Consider the following 23,646-nt stretch of genomic DNA (forward strand, 5'->3'; position numbering starts at 1 on the left):
CAACCATCCTTCAAAATGCACACTTCTCTGAATGTTGTGAAGCAGTTCTCCAGCCATTTTTCTTTAAAAAAAATGTGTATATTAGGACAAAGTGTGTAGGAACATGCATATATTAGTGGAAAATAGCATGCAAAAAGCTTTTTATGAAGGAAAATCATATGCAAAATGTGTCTGTTAGGGGGAATGCTGGCAACTTTTTGTGAGAACTTTTTATTTCTTGTGCCTAACTGATTTTGTCCCTCACTCTTCTTCAGGCTCCAAGGGCAGAAAAGGTCTGCCAGGCATTCCAGGGCAGCCAGGATTAAATGGCTTTAAAGGGCCGCTAGGATCACCAGGGGTAGTAGGGCCTTCAGGACCACCAGGTAAGAGCCAAGATTGGAATCTGACTTGAAATAAGTGGGCCTGATGGGAGTGGTAGTCCAAAATAGGTGGGGCACCAGGTTTAGGGAAGGCTACTTTAAGTGCTCATACTACCTCACATTCCTTACCCCTCCCCCTTTCATTTTGCAATTTTCACAACAGCCCTGTAAGGTGTTTTAATTGCCTCACACTCTTGCAAGTTAAACTACAGCCAGTTTGCCTAAAGCCATCTTGCAAGTTCATGATAGAGGCAAGAATTGACCACAGGAATTTCTGATTCATAGCACAGGGCCAAAACGGAAGTCGTGGGTCTATCAGTCATTTGTCAGTCCTGTTTTTGGGCAGTTTCCACTGACTGACTGCAGAGATAGTTTTGCATTATTCTCATTTTAATCTTCAATTATTTTTTTCTTATTTTAATTCTTATTCAGGCTCTAACATAAAAGACATTACATCTTTGCTCTTGTTTTTATTTGAGGCTTCTCTGGCATTCGTGGAGAGCCAGGGCCACAAGGATCCCCAGGACCCGACGGGACCAATGGATTGCCTGGAAATCCAGGCTCCCCTGGTTTGCCAGGGCCAAGGGGGCAGCCTGGTGAAGTGTTTGGTGCTGAAAGCGGAGTTCCAGGGCAACCTGGTCTGCCAGGATTGGCAGGAGATAAAGGCATCCTCGGGGAACCTGGCCTTCCAGGTCCAAAAGGTTAGTTCTGCTGCTGCTAGAGTTGGCTGCTGGTCTGAGAGAGCCCATGATGCAGCCATGATGCCTAAGGTAAGCAGGTCTAGTTCTGCTCAGTGCCTGGATAGGAGATCTGCCTGGGAACCCCAGGTAAAATAAGATGAAAATTTGGGGTCTGGCACTTTCTGGTTTTTCTAATACAGTGGTACCTCGGGTTGCATTACCTTCGGGTAATGTAATTTTCGGGTTGCGAACATGGCAAACCCAGAAGTGTATACTTCCCAGTTTTGGTGCGTGCACATGCGCAAAAGTGCTCTAGAAACGGCGCCTCTTGTTGTGGATTTTTTGGGTTGCGCACGGACCCCTGGAACGAATTAAGTTTGTATCCGGAGGGTCCACCGTGCAGCGGTGGAGAACCTCTGGCCCATAGCCATACTAGGCTTGCCAGGGTTCTCCATTTAGCCAAGCCATGCCTGTCTGCCATATTTATTGTCCTTTGAATGTAGGTGTCATGCTGCATTTCCTTGAATTTTGCAACATGCTTTTCACATCTCAACCCATGGATCTGAAACAGCCGTTTCAAGGGGCCAACCACTTCTCTCTTTTCAGGTGCAGATGGGAGGCCAGGTCTGTCAGGTGCAAAAGGTGGACGTGGGGAACCAGGCCTTCTGGGCATTGATGGACCACGAGGAGCTCCAGGACCTGGCGGCCCTTTTGGCATTAAAGGAAAGCCAGGTCCAATGGGAGCAGTCGGCTTCCCAGGATCTCGAGGTAGGTTGTGTATCAAATGGGAATAACTACCTTCACGGGCAAAAATTGGGTCACATCCGACTATCTTCTACACAGTCAGCCTAAGTTAGTCGTGCCCATGAATTTCAATGGGTCTGCTCTCAGCAGGACTGACACTGGATTCTGTAGCCCCCTTTCCTTGCTTTTATACAACTTGGCAGGATTATAGTGATGGGCCTATAAACCTGTGATGCGCTGTCCATATTCTTGGGGAGCCTTGGGTGTTGTCGGTTCTGTTCCAAGCAGCCTTGGTGACCCAAAGCAAATGTTCAGGTTTGCGCCAGTAGCAAGACAAGGCAAAAATAGGGCAGGATCTAAGTTCTGACAAGGTAAGTTAATCATTTCAGGCACAGTGGCACCCTGGACAGCTCTAGACATTGTTCAGCTGGAGACTACATAACAACATAGTCAGAATGTCGTTCCAGCACCAGTCAACCTCATTCACCTTATTTAAAGAGGTCCAGTCCTTCACAGGCATTAGTTTATAGAGCTGCAGTTCCCAGGGTGTTTTTAGCAATTAATACCTCTTCCCAGGGAACTCTTGAGAAGTGTCGCTCTCTGAGTGGGCTCTCCTAAACAACCTGCAGCATCCTTAACATACTATAGCTCCCTGAATTCCTTGGGAGAAGCTATGACAGTTAAAGTAGTATAATAGTATTCTAAGTTCATGCTGCTGTTGTGGCCTTTGTGTGTGGAGAATGTTTTCATGGGTTTGTGGCCCAGAGGCTGCAAAGTGGCAGGGCAAGGTGGCTCCTCAACATTTTGTAGCTATAAAAGCAGCTCGCCTGTACTTACACCTGTGCATGAATCGCTCCCAGTGAACCATAGTTACAGGTAAGCACCACCATTTTCTGAGTCATTCATTTCATTCATGGCCCTCGTGCTTTCTCCCTCTTCATATGTTTTTGTCTGTTTTTCCTCACCATGTTTCTCTTCCATTTACCACAACCCCTCCATTTCTGACGTCACTCTGTATTGCTTTCTGGGGTTCTCCACATAGGCTGTCAAGGTGAGAGAAAATGCACTGTAGCATAAAAAAGCTCCTGGACTAACAGCTATCTAGCTTTTAATGCTACAAGACTTGCATTGACTGTAGGTGACACCCCTTATTTTAATCAGAGAGAGAGAGAAACCAATAACAGCCACAAAACATTGTACTTCGTATGCTCAGATATTGCAACCAACCCAACCTGGACAAGGCTTTTGTGTTCTGGGAATCCCCAACATGGACTTCAGTTTCAATACGGTCTCTCTTCCCCTTCCTCCGCTACCTCCATCCATATAATATAAAACATATTTCACTGTTTGTTTTAAAGAGAAAAAAAATCAGGATGTGACTTTTAAGTGCTGTAATTAGAATCTTGCAAAGCTTGTTAGCCTGGTTTCTTCCCCAATTTTAGATGCTGCTTTCCCCAGAAACAACCTGATTTTTTTTATAAAAAAAATTGTATTTGAGCATTCCTTTTTCCATGCTTCAACCCTTCACTATGGTGGACCAAACCACAAAACTTTTTTTTTAAAATTAAAAATTTACAGGTGGAAGAAAGCTGAGCAAAGAGTTCAGAGGCTAAATTGGCTAAATTCAGCCCGGCTGATGCCATTACTGTGACCTCCCCTGGGAATGACCACAGATTTAACAGGTTTTGGAAATAACATCTGGAATGCAGAACGATGGAAGCGATGGTGGAAAATGCACCTTGCACCATTGGGCCTCTTTTTAGAAACACACATTCTTTGGTTCAGCACAAAGGTGGGGGTAGCGAATGGAATCTGATGTTCCAACTTGTGGCCTGGTTATTTGCAAGTACGACTGAGACGCTTCCCGAACCTTGGCTGATAAATCCTAAATTAACCCAACCATAAGGGGTTTCGCTATTGGCAGTTGTGTAGTGGTGTAGACAGTAACCTTCCTAGGCCTTTTAATTGTTAGATAACTAATGCTTATTATTTATTTATTTTTGCATTTCTAAACTCGTGCATATTTGAAAGGCTGCATGATTTTGGGGTTTCATCCTCTTGTACACAATGCGACGCTTAGCGCAGAGGCGGATTGAAAGAGGGGAGAGAAAGAGAGGATGTGAAATTAAGAGTCCCTACTTGTCTCGATTCAGGACTTCCTGGAGAAAAAGGCAGAAGTGGTGATCCGGGGGCACCAGGCCCCACTGGTATGAAGGGCTTCCCTGGTCTTGTTGGTCTCCCAGGACGTCCTGGTGAACTCGGGTTACCCGGGGCACTTGGCCCTCCAGGTGCAGATGGAAATCCAGGTTTTCCCGGATTAAAAGGTAACAAGTGTCAATATTCAATCTGTGTAACTATGTATTGTAATGACAATAATTTTGTCTCATGGCACTTTGTTTAGGTGGAATATCACACTGTTGCCAATCTGGCCCTGGCACCCTCCAAATATTTTGGACACACTATGTTGTCGAAGGCTGCCTTTGTAGGTAGAATGTTGAACGTGGGTGTAGAAGATTCAAGTGGTAGTGTTAAATGGTGGGTTTGCAATTACAAAAACAACAAAACATTATAAAGGCAACAACATATAATACCATACTTCAGCAATAACATAGGGACAGCCACATTCTGGTGGATTCTGTTACAAGAGTCCAGGGGTTTAACTGTGTTTAAACATTGGCTTTCCAGTAGATTTTGTTTAAAAATCATTTTCCATTTCCCTGAAAATGGGATGGAATGGACTTAGTCCTATCTTCTCTGACAGCTGGGAAGGACTGGACTAAAATGAGTTTGCTTGTCCTTAATCAGGACCTACTGGTGGGAGGCTAGATGGGTCACAACAGCAACACCATTGCAGCAGGCTACTTTCCAGTTTCTCTGTGTGTAACAAATTCAATTTGCTGTTTGATGCTAGGAGAAAAGGGCTTTGCAGGTGTCATCGGCTTCCCTGGAATGCTAGGCTTACCTGGAATCCCAGGGGTGAATGGGCCAAAAGGAGCTTCTGGATTACCAGGAAGAGATGGAAATATTGGGTTTCCTGGACTCGATGGTCTAAAAGGTAAGGCTGGCAGTTTGGGATTGGGCCAAGCTTCACCTGGATGGGCAAAGCCAGAGCCATACCAGCTATTTTGGGGGCCCAATTCAAAGTGCTCGTGTTAGTGATTAAAGCCTTCGATGTCTTAGGCCCCAAATATCTAAAATATGACCTCTTTCCCTAAAGACATTCTCAGTTCCACCTGCCTCAGAAGCTCAGGGGGTGGTGTCCCAGGAGAGGGCATTCTCTCTTCAACCCCTAAGTTGTGAAATTCCCTCCCCACAGAGCTATGTCTGGCACCTTCACTATACAGATTTCATTTCTGTAAAACACACCTCTTTACCCTGTTTTTTGATACTTGAGATGTATATCATTAGGACTCATTCACATTAATTGATGGTTTTCAATGTTGTGTTTTAAATTGTTGCGACCTACCCAGAGACCTTAGGGTAAATTTGTGTGGCTGGGAGGTGTCTATCATTTCACATCATGTCTCTCTTTTCACTTCTTCAGGAGACAGAGGTGACAGTGGTCCTCCAGGACCTCCTGTCCTTAGACCTCCAGAACTGGCGCTTGCATTCAAAGGAAGCAAAGGAGAGCCTGGTGTTGCTGGGAATGCAGGGTTTACAGGACCTAGAGGTACTTGTGGGAGTTCACATAATACCATCCGGTTTCCATTGTTGTCCGTAACCAATCGTTCACCTATTTAACAGCCTAGAATGATGTCACTTCCCCTTTTAGAGAAATGCCAAACCACACCACATCATATGGCGGGAGGGCATTCCACAGGGCAGGTGCCACTACTGAGAAGGCCTTCTGCCTAGTGGACCCGCTCCCAGTGGACAAATTTTATGATATTTGGAATTCAATTACATAAGTACCATAGTAAGTTAATATCTGGTTAACCACAAAAACAATTCCCCCTCTTTTTTAGTAATGTACACAATATATTTTTTATTGTTGTTGTGTTTTGTTTTCTACATGGGTACTGTTCCTTGTTTCTTCTTCTTTTTGTGTGTGTCTTATCTTACTCTGTGCACTTGTAATTTTGTTCCTTTATTTTTCAATAAAGAATAAAAATTTAAAATATTTATACAAATTTCTGTAGATATCTGAAGGCAGCCCTTTAACGGGGAGATTTTAATATCTGATATTTCCTTGTGTTACTTTATATTCTGTTGGAAGCTGCCCTGAGTGGTACAAATAATAAATTATTATTATTATTATTATTATTATTATTATTATTATTATTAGGTACATGGGGCGCTGCTTCACCAACATTAGCCAGTCCTCAGCCAGCCATTCTTACTTAACAATCAACCCAGGAGGTGGCAGCACTGCCCATCTGCCTGCTCATCCTTAGTCACAGGGCTCATCCACACTTCACCTTTTGCCCCATGATTTCTAGACACAGGTCTTTCCCTTTTTTCATAGACTCTTAGAATTGTAGAGTTGGGAGGGGCCACAAGGGTCATCTGGTCCAATCCCCTACAATGCAGGGAATATTTTTGCCCAATGTAGGGCTGGAACCCATAACCTTGAGATTAAACGTCTCATGCTCTACCAGGGCTTCCCCCCCCCCCCATTTTGTCCCGCTGCTTTCCACAGAAAACCCACTCTTTATTTGTTATTTATTATTTTCTTTTATTTATTATTAATAATTTATTTACAACATAATCCATAACAGCTCATTTTGTTGTTGTTGTTTAGTCGTTTAGTCGTGTCCGACTCTTCATGACCCCATGGACCAGAGCACGCCAGGCACTCCTATCTTCCACTACCTCCCGCAGTTTGGTCAGACTCATGTTTGTAGCTTCGAGAACACTGTCCAACCATCTCGTCCTCTGTCGTCCCCTTCTCCTTGTGCCCTCCATCTTTCCCAGCATCAGGGTCTTTTCCAGGGAGTCTTCTCTTCTCATGAGGTGGCCAAAGTATTGGAGCCTCAGCTTCACAATCTGTCCTTCCAGTGAGCACTCGGGGCTGATTTCCTTAAGAATGAATAGGTTTGATCTTCTTGCAGTCCATGGGTCTCTCAAGAGTCTCTTCCAGAACCATAATTCAAAAGCATCAATTCTCTGGTGATCAGCCAGAAAAAACCATAGCTTTAACTATAACTATATATTTGTTGGCAAGGTGATGTCTCTGCTTTTTAAGATGCTGTCTAGGTCTGTCATTGCTTTTCTCCCAAGAAGCAGGCGTCTTTTAATTTCGTGACTGCTGTCACCATCTGCAGTGATCATGGAGCCCAAGAAAGTAAAATCTCTCACTGCCTCCATTTCTTCCCCTTCTATTTGCCAGCTCATACATACATACATACATACATACAAACAAACCCACCACCATTGACAATTTAGTTATCAGAATTAAATTCCTATCCCTTACATAAAGAAAACATTACATAAAAATAAAATATTTCCTTTGTCCTGTAAATGGCCTCCTTATTTACTTCATGTATACTGTTTCTTTTATATGTGATTATTACAATTTTTCCTAGTTATGACTTAAAAAACCGCAGTCTCCTGTAGAAATTAATCAAAACAAGTCCAGGTATATATTTTGGGGCATTGTTTGCTAAAATATTCTCTGCTTTTCCCCCATTCTTTTTGAAATTCTTGTCTGGGTTATCCCCTAATTGTCTCTGTTAATCTGGCCAGTTCAGTATAATCTAATAATTTATCCTGCCATTTCTTTTTTGTTGGCACAAGTTCTTTTTCCCAATTTTTGGCAGTTAAGATCGTCCCCGCACCTGTGGCATAAAGGAATATTTTCCAGTCTTTTTTTGCTATACCTGTGTCTGTTATTCCTAATAGGAAAGCTTCTGTATTTTTCACAAAGTTATATTTAAACATTTTTTAAAGTTCATCTTATACTATGATGCGGTAAAGCAGAAGGGACACTTCTACATATCTGGTGGACCTGTGAAAAAATCAAAAGCTTCTGGGATATAGTATAGTGTATGAGGAAACCCACTCTTTAACACTGACTTGGAACAAATGGCAATTCGGATTTTTACGCAGATAGCCGTTTGCTCTGATTCAGTGGAAAAAACAGTTTTTCACATGGAAAGCACCGGGCCAAAAAAAGGAAAGAAAGGCACTTGGACACAGAACTTTAAAGCAAGCACCCCCAAACTCAGCCTTGTAGATGTTTTGGGACTACAATTCCCATCATCCCTGACCACTGGTCAAGTTAGCTAGGAATAATGGAGGTTGTAGTCCCAAAATATCTGGAGGGCTGAGTTTGGGGGTGCCTGCTTTAAAGCAGGGAACTGTGCCTTGAAACATGGCAAAAAAGGAAGTCTGGATCAGCCCTCAGTGTTGTCCTTGTTGTCCATCAGGAAGAAGGAAGAGGGCAAAACTGGGAAAACTAGACTGAGTTGGCTATGCCTTTATTGGCTCTAGCTCCACCTACTGTTGGACTCCCTGTCTTCCTCCCTACCAGCCACCACAGATCATAACAACTTTGCTTTCCTTTCCTGTAGGGAACAAGGGACTCCCTGGTCCCCGTGGACAGCCAGGACCCCCAGGAATAGCTGGGCTTCCAGGCAGAGAGAAAGGACCTCCTGGAGACTCAGGTCTCCCTGGAACATCTGGTTCTCGCGGCTTCCCAGGACAGAAGGGAACCTCTGGCATCCTAGGTTTTCCAGGAATGCCCGGAGGAAATGTAAGTATGCCTGTTTCTGGGGACTTATGTTGGATTCCTTTTGACTGCTTTAAAGCACATTCAAAGCGAATTCTTTCCCTCAGAGAGTTCTGGGAAGTTTGGCTTATTAAGGCTTGCTGGAGACTGTAACTCTGTGATGGGGTGAACTACAGTGCCCAGAATTATTTGAGGGAAAGAATGTGTTTTGAGTGTGCTTTAAAGTTACAGTGTATACAGCAGAGTACTACTGTTGGGCTCTGAAGGGAGAGCCAAATGGAAGCAGGTCATGTACATCATTTCACCATGTAAACATTAGGCCTGGCTTTTGTGGGTGCCTACAGGCTTCCATTAGCAGGACACGGGTGGCGCTGTGGGTAAAACCTCAGCGCCTAGGACTTGCCGATCACATGGCCGGCGGTTCGAATCCCCGCGGCGGGGTGCACTCCAGTCGTTCGGTCCCAGCGCCTGCCAACCTAGCAGTTCGAAAGCACGTCAAAGTGGGACCGCTTACCAGCGGGAAGGTAAACGGTGTTCTGTGTGCTGCGCTGGCTCATCAGATGCAGCTTGTCATGCTGGCCACATGATCCGGAAGTGTCTGCGGATAGCGCTGGCTCCCGGCCTATAGAGTGAGATGAGAGCACAACCCTAGAGTCTGGCAAGACTGGCCCGTACGGGCAGGGGTACCTTTACCTTTACCTTTACCTTTACAGGCTTCCACTGTTTTGTGGGATGGGTTAAAGTGCATACTAGAAATTTAGGTTTGTGCAGTTAAACTGGATTAAACTGCTCTGTCACCTGGGCACAACAAATCCACTCTAAAAAGCACACAGGGACTCTTTTTACTTAGCAAAGAGATGGGGAAATGCCCTGAAAAGCATGGGATGAACGAATAATTAGCAGGAAGACGTATAAACAGAACAAATGCTCAATAAAAACTGTGTGGGATAAATTGCAGTACAGTGGTACCTTGGTTCTTGAACAGCTTAGTTGTCAAACAAATTGGCTTCCAAACCCAGAAGTAAGTAAGATTTGCGAACGTTTTTTGGAAGCCGAACCTCCATTAATGCATGAAGGGGTTAGGATCACAGAGTAAGCTGTTGGTGCTAGAGTTGACTAAGTCATGCCCCCTCACCTCTGGTAAAGGAGGGAGTGAAGCTTCTTTGCTCACTCTCAGTCTACCATGTGAAAATCGCAAGGATTGGAGGTCTGGACCTGGGGCTCCAGGCACAGACCACATGTTTAGAAAAGTTTTCTACTGTATTTTGTAACAAGATTTCTGCCTGAGTTTTTCCTGCTGCTGTATGGAAAGGCACATGAATCTAACCTTTGATGCGTTTGTAAACTTACTAAACTGTGTGGTCTGTTCACTGCAAGGGGGTAGAAAGGGAAGCACTTTAAACAACTCAGGACAATATATTTAAAAGGTTTAAGCAGCCTAAATTCCCACAGTTTATTGCTGCATGTTTTGTGACTTTTTAAAAACCACTTTTACTGAAAACTCTTGTTGCCCTGCATTTCTGATTTAGGGATCCAGTGAATTCTTTTAACCAAATACATTTGTATCATAATCCTGACAAACCGGACATAGTCTAACCTCCTCATAAGCTTTGAGCAAACACAGAAAGATGAATACTCAGTGAGGTTGTCTGGAGGAGTCCTCTGTCTTTCTGAACCCTTTGTGAACACGGACTTGGATGTGGGCTGGACCTTTCACTAGGACCATTTCCACGTGGACATCACCACGCGCTGCTGTTTCGTAGTGGTGAACATTGTGAGGCCATACATTTCTCTCTGCCCTGCTGATGTAATTTTATCTATAATACCTTTTACTAGCTTTAATGTTAATGTATCCTGCTCTGGAATATTTTATTCTGTGAAAGGTGAATTATAAATAAAGTGATTTCCTTCACCAGGGTGATGAGGGTTTGATGGGGCCATCTGGATTCCCAGGGAATACGGGATTGCGTGGTTCAAAGGGTAAGTCACTGGTGTGATATATTCAGGTACCATTTCCAACGGGGAAACTACAAAGGGGCCACAGCAGGAGATAGTGCTAATGGGGAATATAAAGTTGTGTGTTGTGTGCATTGGTGGAGATGTGCTAGAATGGGACGAGTAGTTAAGTATAGAATGATTTATGTAAATGTATACATTTGAGTATACATCAAATGAGGGATGCGGGTGGCGCTGTAGGTTAAACCACAGAGCCTAGGACTTGCCGGTCAGAAGGTTGGCGGTTCGAATCCCCGCAACGGGGTGAGCTCCTGTTGCTCAGTCCCTGCTCCTGCCAACCTAGCAGTTCGAAAACATGCAGTGTAAGTAGATAAATAGGTACTGCTCCGGCGGGAAGGTAAACGGCGTTTCCGTGCACTGCTCTGGTTTGCCAGAAGCGGCTTAGTCATGCTGGCCACATGACCCAGAAGCTGTACACCGGCTCCCTCGGCCAATAAAGCGAGATGAGTGCCACAACCCCAGAGTCGGCCAGGACTGGACCTAATGATCAGGGGTCCCTTTACCTTTACCTTATACATTTGAGTAATCAGAATTTGAGTGTGATGAATAGGTGTTAGTGGTTGGGGGGGGGGAGTGTTGTATATTGTGAGTCAGGATGTGCCTTGATAAGAGGGAGGCTGAGGGAAGGAGGGAGCCCTTGATCCTGAAGACATTTTGCAAAATGTGCTGCTATCTTTTTGGTTTTTGCAGGATCTTATTTTTTTATTGTAGTCTTTTACAGATAACTCACAACTTAATGTGTGTTTAACTTATGCACATTCAGCTTTACACTTGTGGCAAAAAGATTTTTTTTAAAGAAAATTGAAAAGGGACAAAAAACAGACAGGCATTTAGGGGGAGAAAACTCTGGCAACCCCACCCACCACTGCACCCAGGATGTTTTGACTATATGTGATTTTAGCTTTATGCGCTATCCCTGGAACATAATCCCTGGATAAGTGTTGTATTATATGTAGTTCTTCAGTTTTATTGTTTTTATGTGTGTGTGCACGCATGCGCACTAAAGAAAGAGAGAGAAGGAATTCATAATTTTGTAAACTGCTTGAAAGTGTACATATGTTAAGTGTTATAAATATATGTTAAATAAATGAAAGTAATTTTGTTTTTTTAACCATCTTTGGTGCTGCTAGTAACAGGCAGCATTTAAAGCAAAAGAAATGTCATTGCTCTGCTCTCATAACACTTGAACCCTTGGCCGCTTAATGAAATTGATTGGCAGGTTCAAGACTAGGAACACACCACATAATTAATTTACGTGGTTCAGTGCCACTCTGCTGTAGGACTGACCAGTAGCTTGTGATATATGGACTGCTGCCTCGTGTGGTGAGCCACTGAACAGCAAAGTGACAGTTTCTACAGGATGTGACTTCATGAACTGAAACTGACCCCAACCATTAAGTCCAGCCATTGGATCCTCTCTGACAGGAGGGCGTATATGAGGGTTTCCTGTTCCAGTTGAGCTTTGTTCAAGTGAAATGGCCTTCCTAAGCTCTGGTGTGCTTCTCTATCCTTGGTGGTGCATCATTTCTAACTCTCTGAGAGTTGCAGCTTACATGGGAACCTCTGAAGACATAATAGTGGTGGTGGTTGTTCCCTTCTTCCAGGTGACCGAGGAGAATCATTTGGAATCCCAGGTGGTGTAGGACCTAAAGGAGAACAAGGGGACCCTGGACTTCCAGGTATACAACTGATGGTGAACTTTGAAAGGTTTCTGAAAGGAAAAGCTTCTGATTAAGCTTCTGATTGATTAAGACTTTATACTCCTTTAGTTTTAAGATAAAAGTAGGTAGTCGCATTATTCGCAATTTTTCAGATTGCCACTGTCAGGATGGGGCTATATTGGACATTCTCTATCTGCTACCACAAGGGCTCTTGCACTAGCTGACATGTGGGTGTTAATGCTGCACAACAGAGGAATCCAACACAACAGTTGCAATCACAGATATTTGTTGCATAATAGATTACACAATCTATTGCACAACAAAGTTATTAGCAGCCTGATAATGCATTCTCAGGTGCAACAACATTCCATGAGTGCGAAATATATCTCCAATGGAACAATTATATACACTAAGTGACTTTAACTTAGCACACACCATGTGTTTTGGATGTAGATACATGCTTGGGGGGGGGGCAGAGCTCAGTGATGTATTTGCATGTGAAACATCCCAGGCTGAGTCCCTGGCAATTCCAGCTTAAAATTTAGTGAGTTGGGAAAGATGTAGGATGATTGGTGGTGGGCCAGTGGCCAAATGGACCAGTGCATCAAATATCTAAAACAGTGACAAGACTTCCTGTGTGATCTTTTGAGGTGCAAGAGGACTTGATGGACCAAAGGGTGAGCCAGGATTCCCAGGAAGCGTTGGGATAAAAGGAAGTAAAGGTGCACCGGGGGACTTTGGCCAAGATGGACCACCAGGTATCTATGCTCTTTTGCGGGTAGTTAACCAGACAGGCCATGTTTCCTGTGAGATGAATATTCAGTTCAACAAATGCATGGGAACGTTGCCTTCTTTTCCACCCCTCCAAGACTTTATATTAGCAAGTGGGGTTTAGTGGTGGCAACAGGGGTTGCCACCCTTAGTGCCTTGGTCATGAGGTGGTGAGAGTGATTACTTTTTACATCCTTACATACTATAGAGCTGAAGGAACAAGTTGGAAGCATGACCTCACTAGATGACCCTGGGACAGGCACTTCCATCTACTGAATTTTGCTGAAAGTAGACCCACTGAAATTAATGAACCCAACTTAGTCATTTCCATTAATTTTAATGGTCTGCTCTGAGTATGCCTAATGTTGGGTACAACCCAGAGTTGACAATGCTCAGCTAGACTGACCAATGGTCTATTGGTAGGAAGCAATTTCCTGCATTCCTGCAGCCTTCCTCCTGCACTTGTTTTCTTGAAAATTCATCTGAGTTCAGTGTACACATTTCTCAGCTTCTGAGAGTTCAAACTTTGCTGTGTAGGTATATGGGTTACAGTAACTGCTGTTGTGCTGTTGAAGCTTTTTCCTGCTATTGTTGGGGGGTCAATTTGTGTATTTTTCATGAATTGCCTGGGTTTTTACATAAATAGGAAAAAAATGGGTTTTATTTTTATGTTTCGTTTTGCTTTTATGTGTGCTTATGCTCTCAGGGTTACTTGGATTCTTTTTGCACAGCAAGAGATCTCACATGTTAAATAGATGATAATAATAATGTGTCATGCATTTTAAAGCTGTGTCTTAAATTAATCTGTTGATTCTTCCTCTCCCCCCGCCCACGTCCCAGGTTTCCCTGGAGTTGGGATTTCAAGGGGCAACCCAGGTTTTCCAGGCATTCCTGGGCAGCGTGGCCCTCCAGGACTTACAGGGCTTCCTGGCATTGCAGGGCTAAAAGGTATGACTTTATTTTCTTAAATTACCCAAAATGTTGGTAGGGAGGGAGATCTGGAAAGACAAAGGTTGACATGAACCATTAATCACCCTGAGGGCAGACTGACTGAAGTCAACAGGCTTCGATCCATTGTTCATTTCAGCGAGTCCAGTACTGGGGACATTTTGGAAGGGAGGCACGTGCAGGAATTTCCCACCAAGCCAGTAAGAGTCAATAGCTAACTGTGGAGTCAGGGCACCATCATTGGTACTGTGCAAGCATGTGGTGACTAGCTTGACCTCCCTCTGACTAAGCCACTGCTTCATACTAAGGTGGAGGGGAGTGAGGTTGCCATGGTGCAAATGCTCTGGCAGGAGCACCAGATAGGTTCTGCTAGGACATTTGCACTGACCTCTCCAGAGCTTTGCCCCTCTCTATCCTACTTTACAGCACCAGCTCAGCTGGAGGAAGGAGGGTGAACAGCCCCACCCCATTATTCTATCTTTGCTGCTGCTGTGGTGGTGAGTCAGTACAGAGCCTTTTCGGCAGTGGCCTCAAGATAAAGGGATAGGGTAGGACAGTTCTACTTCCTCACACCGGGTTTTTAGACTTCATTTGTTGAATTAAATTTATACAGCTGGCCATCAGTGCATAAAAGAATATTTCCTAGGTGGCTTATAAGCATAACAGTATTAAAAAACATACAGTATATAATAATTAAAATCAACATTAAACTGTGAAACTTTTTGTAAACTGCTTTGAGGTTTGTTTGTTTTTTACAATCAAATGGTACATAATTTTTATGACTTAATAAAAATAAATAAAATTAAAGATGTGGGAAACCTTTCTTGATCATGATGCTATCAGGGCAGACATATTAGGTCCCACTTTCCATACTATTTACACCTGCAAATATTTTACTGCGGACACACTGCTTTATTTCTTGTCAGTATACCGTATTTTTCCCTCTATAACACACAGATTTTTTCTCCTAAAAAGGAAGGGGAAATGTCTGTGCGTGTTATAGAGCGAATGTGTGGTCCCTGGAGCTGAAAAATCAGGCAAAAATCAAATCGTGCTTCACGGAGAAGGGAAACCTGAAAAGAGAAAGTGGCTGCTTTCTGGCATTCTGCCTCAGGGTCTTACTGCCCACCCACCTCTGTTTCGTTGCTGTGTTTGCTGAAACGGAACAAAGAGCAGGGAAAGCCCCTCCCCTCCAGGCAAGCAGAGGGGAAAGCAGAGTGTGGTCTCAGTGCTCTGGTGCTGCTGGGGGAGAGGGAGAGGGAGAGGGGGAGGGAGAGAGAGGGGGGAGGGAGAGAGAGAGGGGAGGGAGAGAGGGGGGAGGGAGGGAGGGAGAGAGAGAGAGAGATGGCTGGCTTGGGTGGGGGGAAACTTTTGCCTTTCTTTCCTCCCTCCCGTTAAATCCCTCTCCTGCATTCTTAGCCAGCTGCTTCTCTGCACACCCCTCTCATGTCCCTTCTTTGTTTTTCCTTCGCTCCCCACTTAAAATGTGGTTACAAAGCATAGATCCACATGGATCCTCAGGATCTTTGCATTGGGTCACCCCAAATTCACCATCAGATCACATAGCATGTCCATGGCTACAGCCTGCACCAAAAAAATCACGCACCCACTGTTGCCTGGGGCTGCAATGGTGAAAAAACGTGGTTACAAAGCATGGATCCACAGGAATTCTCAGGATTTTTGCATTGGGTCACCCCAAATTCACCATCAGATCACATGTTTGTGGCCATAGCATGAAGCACAAAAATGATACATCCACTGTTTCATTCAGAATGTTTTTTCCCTTGTTTTCCTCCTCTAAAAACGATATGTGTGTTATGGTCAGGTGCGTGTTATAGAGCGAAAAATATGGTATATCCTGTAACTTGCTGCTAAAATCCTATGACTTTTTATACCACAACTGTTCTGGCTTATATTCCTGCTTTTGTTGTTCTGTAACTGTGGTTCTCACTTTTTTTCTGTGAGCCACACTTTTAGGAAAAAAATTTGCTTGCAGCATACCAAATTTTTTTATTGTTAAAAAATACATTGGGAAACAAAAAGAAACACAGAACGTAACTACTTTGCAATATGATCGTGGAACATCCAGAAAGTATAAAATAGTGCAGCTGCATAAGAGCATGAATCATTCCCAAACTATAATATTGATTGTCCTTGAATCTTCCTGCTACACTTGCATAGCATGCCACACCCTTTGAGAATCACTGCTCCACAGCACTGTGGATAGCAACAATGTGGTAGCACTGGGGAAGAATTGCAGAACAAACCGAAGCAGAACCAATCCCTCACTAATGCACTATTCTTGTGTCAAGAACATGTAGTAGAATATCCTCACAATAAAACGCCTGTCTGAAAGCGCCCTCCATTTGTATCTTTAAAGGTGACTATAGGCCTTGCTATAGGTCCACTGGCTCACAAGGCATGGCAAATAAATCTTCGAATAAATAAACCAATTTTCCTCCAGTGTCTCAGTTGCTTCCTGTTACTCATTTCAGTGTTTTCCAAATATCTCCACAGGATTCCCCGGTTCTCCAGGCTTGACTGGCTTAAATGGTTTACCAGGCACAAAGGGCTCACCTGGAACACCAGGTAAATAAATTGAAACAGACTAGGAAGACACCTAATGACGTGGGCACCTGCTCCATCTTTTGGTAGTTATCTCCAAGACCATCTGTGGACCTTGAGGTCCTGGAATAGGGAACCTCAGGGCTGCCAAATGTGACCCTCCATGTCTCTCACTGGCTCTTGAAACCCTCCTCACACACCTCCTTGACCCATCATTTCACCGTCAGTTGAGTGCTTTTGTCTGGCTGCAATGTGTCCTGAGACTGAGGCGATTTGTCTTGCTTGTTTGGGTGGGGAAGGGAGAGGGGAGTGTGTGTGTGTGTGTGTGCGCGCGCGCACCTGCAGAAACCGCTGATTTCTCTGTGTGTGTGTGTGTGTGTGTGTGTGTGTGTGTGTGATATAGCCTGGTGCACAAGGGTAAAGGTTGTGGTTTTTGCCTTGCTGCTGTCATGTGTCCCCCCCTCCCCTCCCCCGAAGGTTGCCTGTGAGGGGATGTGGCCACTTCAGATTCTTTGACAGCCAATTCCTAAAGGAGCCTTTGCCCTCTCCACAACCTATACCCAAATCCCTAAATATCACAGCAATGAGATTAAAGTATACTTTTCTCTAGCCCCCATTGGAAATTCCATTCTCTGAAACAATTTTTGTGGTCTGTTTAAATTTCCTTGCACTGCAACATTCTCAACTATGTGCCAGAGCAGGATACTGTGCCCCCAGCAGAGGAGGGAAGAAGTGTTGTGTGGCCCATTGCGGGGGGGGGGTTCTTTGATGGTGTTTAATGGACTGCTTTGACCTGCTTTTCATCCTCCCACTCCTTGTTAGGTCTGAGTGAAATCGGACTTCCAGGGCCTGCAGGAATGCCAGGTGCCAAAGGAGAACAGGGTGTTCCTGGTTTTCAAATTGGACCCCCAGGCTTGCCTGGACAGAAGGGACCTGCAGGAGACTTGGGTAAATAACAGCAACTGCAAAGAAATAATAAACAGCATCTGAAAGAGACCATGAGCTAGAAGAGGAGTGTAGAGAGCTGGTGCAGCAGAATGGTTAAGATACTGGACTATGGACAGGGAAGTCCCTGGTTCATACTTCACCTCTGCCATGAACTCGGAAGCTGGCCTAACACAAACCTCTCTCTGTCCCTCCTCCCCCTCACTACAACTGCAGTGCGGTAATCATTGTAAGGCTGGGATGGGAACTTGTACGTCTCCTAGATGTTGATCACTCTCCCATCAACCTAAAATAGCATGGCCAAGGATTGGGAGCAATGGGAACTATGATCCAACATCTGGATTGTATACAGGTTCCCATCCCTCTTGTAAGAGTTACAAAAGTGTTATGTTCACACACACAGTTCTTCTTTTTTTTTGTAAAATGTTTAGGGGTACTCTCATTTTCCTACTCATACTGAAATGCTGCCCCTCAATGAGGCCAAACTTAGATCACAAAATGTTTAGCGGTATGCATACCCCTGCGTCCCCCCAGAAAAAAGCACATTATATATATAAGAGAGTGTGTGTGTGTGTATGTGTGGAGATCATGGTGGCAAATATTTCTGCCTTAAAGCAATGGGATAAAAATAAAACAACTTAACTTAAATCATCCAAAAACAGCAGCTGAGCTTGTGACAATAAATGACATTGCACGTTAAGCTCCATGCTACATGCTCCACTTCTGATTGAATATCTGATACATATTTTATATAATAAATGTTTTCTTAAGGATGTCATCATGCCACAGTTTGCATGGCTGCCAACCGGTGGTGCTACGTGCTACAGCATGACAACAAACAGGGCTCTTGGAGCTGCTGAGCCATAGCTGCAGCATTGGAGGGTGAGGGGGAGTGAACGAGAGACTCTGGCAGGTGACTGAGACCAGTAAATGAGTGGCTGCGTAGCCCAGGCCAGCTGGTGGAGTAGGCCAGCAAGTGGAGGTTTGGCCAGGGTATTGGTAGCTTTGGCAAGGAGGAAGGGGGAACGGTGGTTCAGGCGAGGGGATGGTGTTGGTGAGCAAAGTGAGCTGGATCGCGCAGCCCCTAGTTCAGGGGTCTGCAACCCGCGGCTCCGGAGCCGCATGTGGCTCTTTTACACCTTTGCCGTGGCTACGGGGCGGATACTAGTGAGGGGAGGAGGCGCATTGTGCGCCCCGACACTCCCCACTGTGGTGGGCGCTGTACTGGCTGTGACGTCGCATGGGGGCGGTGCGTGCATTAGTCACGCACCGTCCCGACGTCACCTTCCCGCCCACTGTCAGGTCGCGGCTCCGGAGATATATTTGTTTTAAATGTCGCAATGGTTTTGCGGCTCCCAGTTTTTTCCCCTTTGGAAACGGGTCCAAGTGGCTCTCTTTGTCTTAAAGGTTGCAGACCCCTGCCCTAGTTCATATTCTTCTAGTTAATCTTTGTCCATGTCACTTTAGGTCGTCCTGGAGCTATGGGTCCTCCTGGTTTGCAAGGGCCTCCAGGCATCTCTCTTCCATCAAAAATTCCTGGGAGACCCGGTGATGCTGGACTTCCTGGAGAAGATGGTAGACCAGGTATGGAGTTGGGAATCTGACCACTTGGCTTTAGAAATTAAACTGGAAAGAGAGAGACACATTAATCAAGCACCAGCGAAGCCCTGACAGGAGAATCTGCCAGAATGTGTGGTGGAATCCTGCAGTTCAGGAATACAACCTCCCAAAAGCTGGATCCAAAGGCTTTAAGTTCTATAATCAGCATAATGTATGCAAATTAGGTTGAATAATGACCTTGCATGCATTTAACCAGCAGCATGCATATGCTGCTTAATGCATATGCTGCAGAATGAATTGAACAACTATAGCAAAAGTCTTGTGTTAATGTGCTTAATGTGCTTGAATGAACCAAGTCAGTTCAAGGCAGCAAACAAAATTGCAAGCATAAATATGCAATAATATGTTTAAAAATAAAAGCACTTCTTATTTTGAAATATATTATTGTACATTTATGCTTGTAATTTCATTACTTAAAAAAATCCAATGCATTAGATATAATTCAGACAGTATAAAAGCCTTTTCCAAAGTTATATCAATAAAGCAGTAGTATAAATATCAGTTTTTTTTAAAAAAAAAACAATCACACTTCATTACTAGACTATTGCTGCTGATTGTCTGCAGCAGAGCCCAACTCAGAGCAGACCTGCTGAAGCGAATGGGCCTAAGTTTGGCATCTCCATTCATTTCAATGGGTCTTCTTTGAGTACGACCAGCAGTGGATGCAACCCTAAGAGTAAAAATGTAAACTCTTCCTTAGGTACAAGAACAAGGGGTTTTTTTGGGGGGGGGACAAGTGCGCAAAATATTAATTGGTATTCAGATCCTCCTGCCACCCTACGTATTAAAGGGCTATTTTTCCCCTATGGTTATAAGGGTGATAAAAACTTCATTCTTAAAAATCCTACAACCATACTAGAGGTTGTAAGCTTGGATTCTACTTGCAAGGGTGTCCTCTCAGTTATACAATAACCTGCACCCTTTTGACAACAGTTTGCAGTGATGCCATATTGATGTTGCAATGTTTATGTTGGTGTGGATGTGGTCTGGTGAAATGTGCAGAGCCTGGGGGAACCCCAAGGCTGAAGACCAACATAGTCTCTGAGCTACCTTTGTTTGTTCCTGTTTGCCCAGGCTTCCCAGGTCCCCCTGGGCCACGTGGACCACCAGGCCCAGCCTCCAACCAAGGTGTTACTGGTGACCCCGGCCTCCCTGGTCATCCTGGACTAAAAGGCTTCAAAGGTGACATGGGCTCCCCAGGGTTAGGCGGAGTCCCGGGAGCATCAGGATTCAAAGGTACAGTGTTACATCCATTAATATGATTATCATTTACATTATTTTTACAGCTTTCTCCTTCTAGTCATTCTTAAGCCCAAGTTAAGCTGTGATGGTCAGTAAATGGAAAAGGATATTGTGGTGGTGGTGTTGCTGCTGTTTTATATGCTGCCCATGTGACTGGGTTGCTTCAACTACTCTGTGTAGCTCCCAACAAAATGTGTGTGTGTAAGAAACTTTGAAAAATAGAAGTAGGGAACTTAATTCCCTCACACTCCATGGGCCAACCTGTCCAGGCCTTATGTAGGGCAGGTAGGGAATCTAAATAAATAAATGAACAGTGACAAGTGAGTGAGACATCCCATTTATAAATCACCTGATGCCATAATGTCATTGGATGATTGACAGCGATCAAAGTTTGAAGGGCCTCCCTGTAACTGATTGATCAGCTCCACTGGGGTTCCCTGTCATGGTTTCTCCTGCAACGTCAGGTGTCTGTGAGTTTGTGGAGGGGATGGCTTAGCAGACCAAACTGGCACCAGGGCCAGTTTCCCACCACTGGGGTAAAGGCAGATGCTTTTAAGACGCTCACAGTGTTAACAGGCCCAGTCCAGTTCTGCTTTCGCCCCAAATAAGTGAAAAGTTCTGCAGCATAAGTCAGTAGGAACAGTGGCGTAGTGTGGGTTGTCAGCACCCGGGGCAAGGCAAGTAATTTGTGCCCCCTAACCTGTGGATTTGCACCCCCTAACCTGTGGATTTGCACCCCCTAACCCGTGGATTTGCTCCCCTAACCCCCAGATGTTGCGCCCCCTAACCCTAACCCCCAGATGTTGCGCCCAGTGCAGCCAGCCCCCCTGCACGCTACACCACTGAGTAGGAAGTTAGGTAGATCCTTCCGTCTCTTGCGTTCAGTGTTAAATAGGACAGCGGAACTGAGAGAAATGTTCTCTATATTTGCTTTTTACAGCAAAAGCTGACACTGCCAGGAGGACAGAGCTTCTCCGCAAAAGAGCAGTTCTGTCTAGGATAACAATATGTGTATAAAATGTTGAATTTCCATATGAAATTGGGGTTCCTCCTTTTCTCTTTGGAAAACACTTGCTAATAGAAGAGGGGGGAGCATGCAGCTGGACTTTGCATATGGCTGTGGTTGAGCTCTCTCAAAGTGACTGAGTGTCCAATCTTGGAGAGCTAACATGGTGAGGTGGTAGACCAGGACCTAGGAGACTGGAATTCATATCCCCATTTAGCTTCAACTTGGGCACCAGAAATGAGCTCCTGGGGCAGGGTGATGCTAATCTCAAAGGAGATGCAAGCATTTGAAGCCCCTATGATTTTTCTCTGGGTCTTCCTTTTTTCTTTTATTCTTTTCCCTTCACAGTGCAGTTGCCAAAGTTGCAGTTCAAGCTGGAAGATCAGAATGAAGCTTCTGCAACTGCTAGTGTGTGGGAAATTACTTCCACCATCTCAGCTCCTTTTTTTTTAAGTATCAGATTTTGTCCAGGGATAATGTTTTTAAGATGTAGGCAAAAAAATTATAAGATTGATAAAGGAATAAAGTGCATATCATAATCCTTAATATATAATGTTTGTGGGAGAGCTAGCACAATTAACTATATCATACAGAATTTACCTATGCTACATGTATCCTAATTGGGGAGGAAATGTAGGCACCTGAATTTGATTTCGAAGCTTGAATAGTCTTCCACATAAGAAATAAACAGACACCTTGTTGCTGTCATATCTTTTAAAGAAAATGTGGATTCCATGTTTGCTTCACCAGCTAAGTAAATTTTTACGTAATCCCAGTCTCTGATGTTTTTTTTAATTAATCCACTGCTGTTTTGATGGTTTTTTTATTTACCTTCTCTTCAGGATAAGTAAGAGGAGAAGAATTTTTTTAATAATATGTGCTCCATTTGCATATACAGTGGTACCTCGGTTTATGAACGGAAGCCCGTTCTTAAACCAAAGCTGTTCTTAAACTGAGGCACGCTTTCCCTAATGAGGCCTCCCACCGCCTATGCCCTTCCACCATTCGGCTTCTGTTCATAGACCAAGTTAAAGTTCACTAACCGGAACACTACTTCCGGTTTTGTGGAGTTCTTATACCTAATAGTTCATAAACAGGGCTGTTCTTAAACCGAGGTACCACTGTATTCAGCAAGTTCTGCAGTGTTTGCTTGTCGAAGACATTTGTATCCTGGTTTCTCACCCCACTGATGTCAAAGGTGGTATATGAAAATAGGTTCTTAAATTTTGCTTCAGTGAACACATCAGTGGTAATCAGAAAGAGACCAGAATCAGACCAAAAATAAAATAAATTGGAAAGATTGTTTAAGTCAAAGGACAGGCATAATGAAAATATAAAAGCATGCAGATTTGCCCTAGAAAAGCCTTGAGCAACAGTATAAACTTATATACAGTGGTACCTCAGGTTACAGATGCTTCAGGTTACAGACTCCGCTAACCCAGAAATAGTACCTCGGGTTAAGAACTTTGCTCCAGGATGAGGACAGAAATTGTGCTCTGGTGGTGCGACGGCAGCAGGAGCCTCCATTAGCTAAAGTGGTGCTTCAGGTGCTTCAGGTTAAGAACAGTTTCAGGTTAAGAACGGACCTCCAGAAGGAATTAAGTACTTAACCTGAGGTACCACTGTACCAGCTTCCTCAGCCTGGGGCTAGGGCTAGGGCTGGGGCTTTCAACTACAATTCCCACCAATTCCCTGACTAATGATGGGAGTTGTCATAAAACATCTGGAGGGCACCAGATTGCGGAAAGCTGCTTAATGCTATTCTAAAACAAAATAGCCTGGTTTTCTCTTACTAATGTGCTCATACGATTGCCAATATCAGTTTCTGTGGTCTGGTTGCAGAAGCAAGTCTATAACTCTTGTATCTTCTCAGGCTTCAGAGGTGACCCAGGTTTAATGGGAATGCCAGGTAAAGATGGTCCTCCAGGAGATGCCGGTTTCCCTGGGCCAAAAGGTGAAGCAGGCCGTCGAGGTAAGCGCCAAGCAGCTTCGTGGGAGATGCACTTGACCTTGGGAATGGAACAAAATATAGCAGGATAAGAGAATGTTATAGATTCTCTATTATGCTGCCTGTTACATGATTAGCCAAAAATAAGATTTTGGTTTGAAGTAGTTAGGACCTCTTACTGAGTTTTCAGAATTTTGTTTAGTTTAGCTTCTGTCATCCGATCAAGATAAATACGTCACTTACAGGAAGGACCAAAAGGTTGTGGTGCGGAATGCTCCTGTTCAGGGTTCCAGCCAGGCAGCCATGCCCTTTTCCAGGCTACTCCATTCCATTCCCCCACAAAATAATAATAAATAAATAAATAAAATTCTTTGCTCCCCCCTCAGCCCTTTTAAGGCATGTTTTCTCATGAGTATATTTTTGGCACTTCTATAAACCTTTGAGTTCCCTCGATCCTGATTATACCTCCCT

General features: G+C 44.2%; 1 protein-coding gene across 6 annotated transcripts in view; it reads left to right on the forward strand.

Moving 5' to 3' along the window:
* Positions 1 to 23,646, forward strand: part of COL4A6 (collagen type IV alpha 6 chain) — a 173,224-nt gene that overhangs the window by 138,870 nt on the left and 10,708 nt on the right. For all 6 annotated transcript variants that reach the window (XM_083722019.1, XM_083722021.1, XM_083722018.1 and 3 more), the window contains 16 exons: positions 255 to 362; positions 839 to 1,060; positions 1,646 to 1,807; positions 3,937 to 4,107; positions 4,695 to 4,838; positions 5,328 to 5,453; positions 8,296 to 8,477; positions 10,370 to 10,433; positions 12,074 to 12,148; positions 12,781 to 12,888; positions 13,742 to 13,849; positions 16,367 to 16,438; positions 17,237 to 17,362; positions 18,827 to 18,943; positions 20,054 to 20,215; positions 23,101 to 23,199. In XM_083722019.1, coding sequence (XP_083578145.1) covers positions 255 to 362; positions 839 to 1,060; positions 1,646 to 1,807; positions 3,937 to 4,107; positions 4,695 to 4,838; positions 5,328 to 5,453; positions 8,296 to 8,477; positions 10,370 to 10,433; positions 12,074 to 12,148; positions 12,781 to 12,888; positions 13,742 to 13,849; positions 16,367 to 16,438; positions 17,237 to 17,362; positions 18,827 to 18,943; positions 20,054 to 20,215; positions 23,101 to 23,199 — 2,046 coding nt within the window. The remainder of the gene's footprint in view (positions 1 to 254; positions 363 to 838; positions 1,061 to 1,645; positions 1,808 to 3,936; positions 4,108 to 4,694; positions 4,839 to 5,327; positions 5,454 to 8,295; positions 8,478 to 10,369; positions 10,434 to 12,073; positions 12,149 to 12,780; positions 12,889 to 13,741; positions 13,850 to 16,366; positions 16,439 to 17,236; positions 17,363 to 18,826; positions 18,944 to 20,053; positions 20,216 to 23,100; positions 23,200 to 23,646) is intronic.

Source organism: Podarcis gaigeae (assembly GCF_964106915.1).
Source record: "Podarcis gaigeae genome assembly, chromosome: Z".
NCBI lineage: Eukaryota > Metazoa > Chordata > Lepidosauria > Squamata > Lacertidae > Podarcis > Podarcis gaigeae.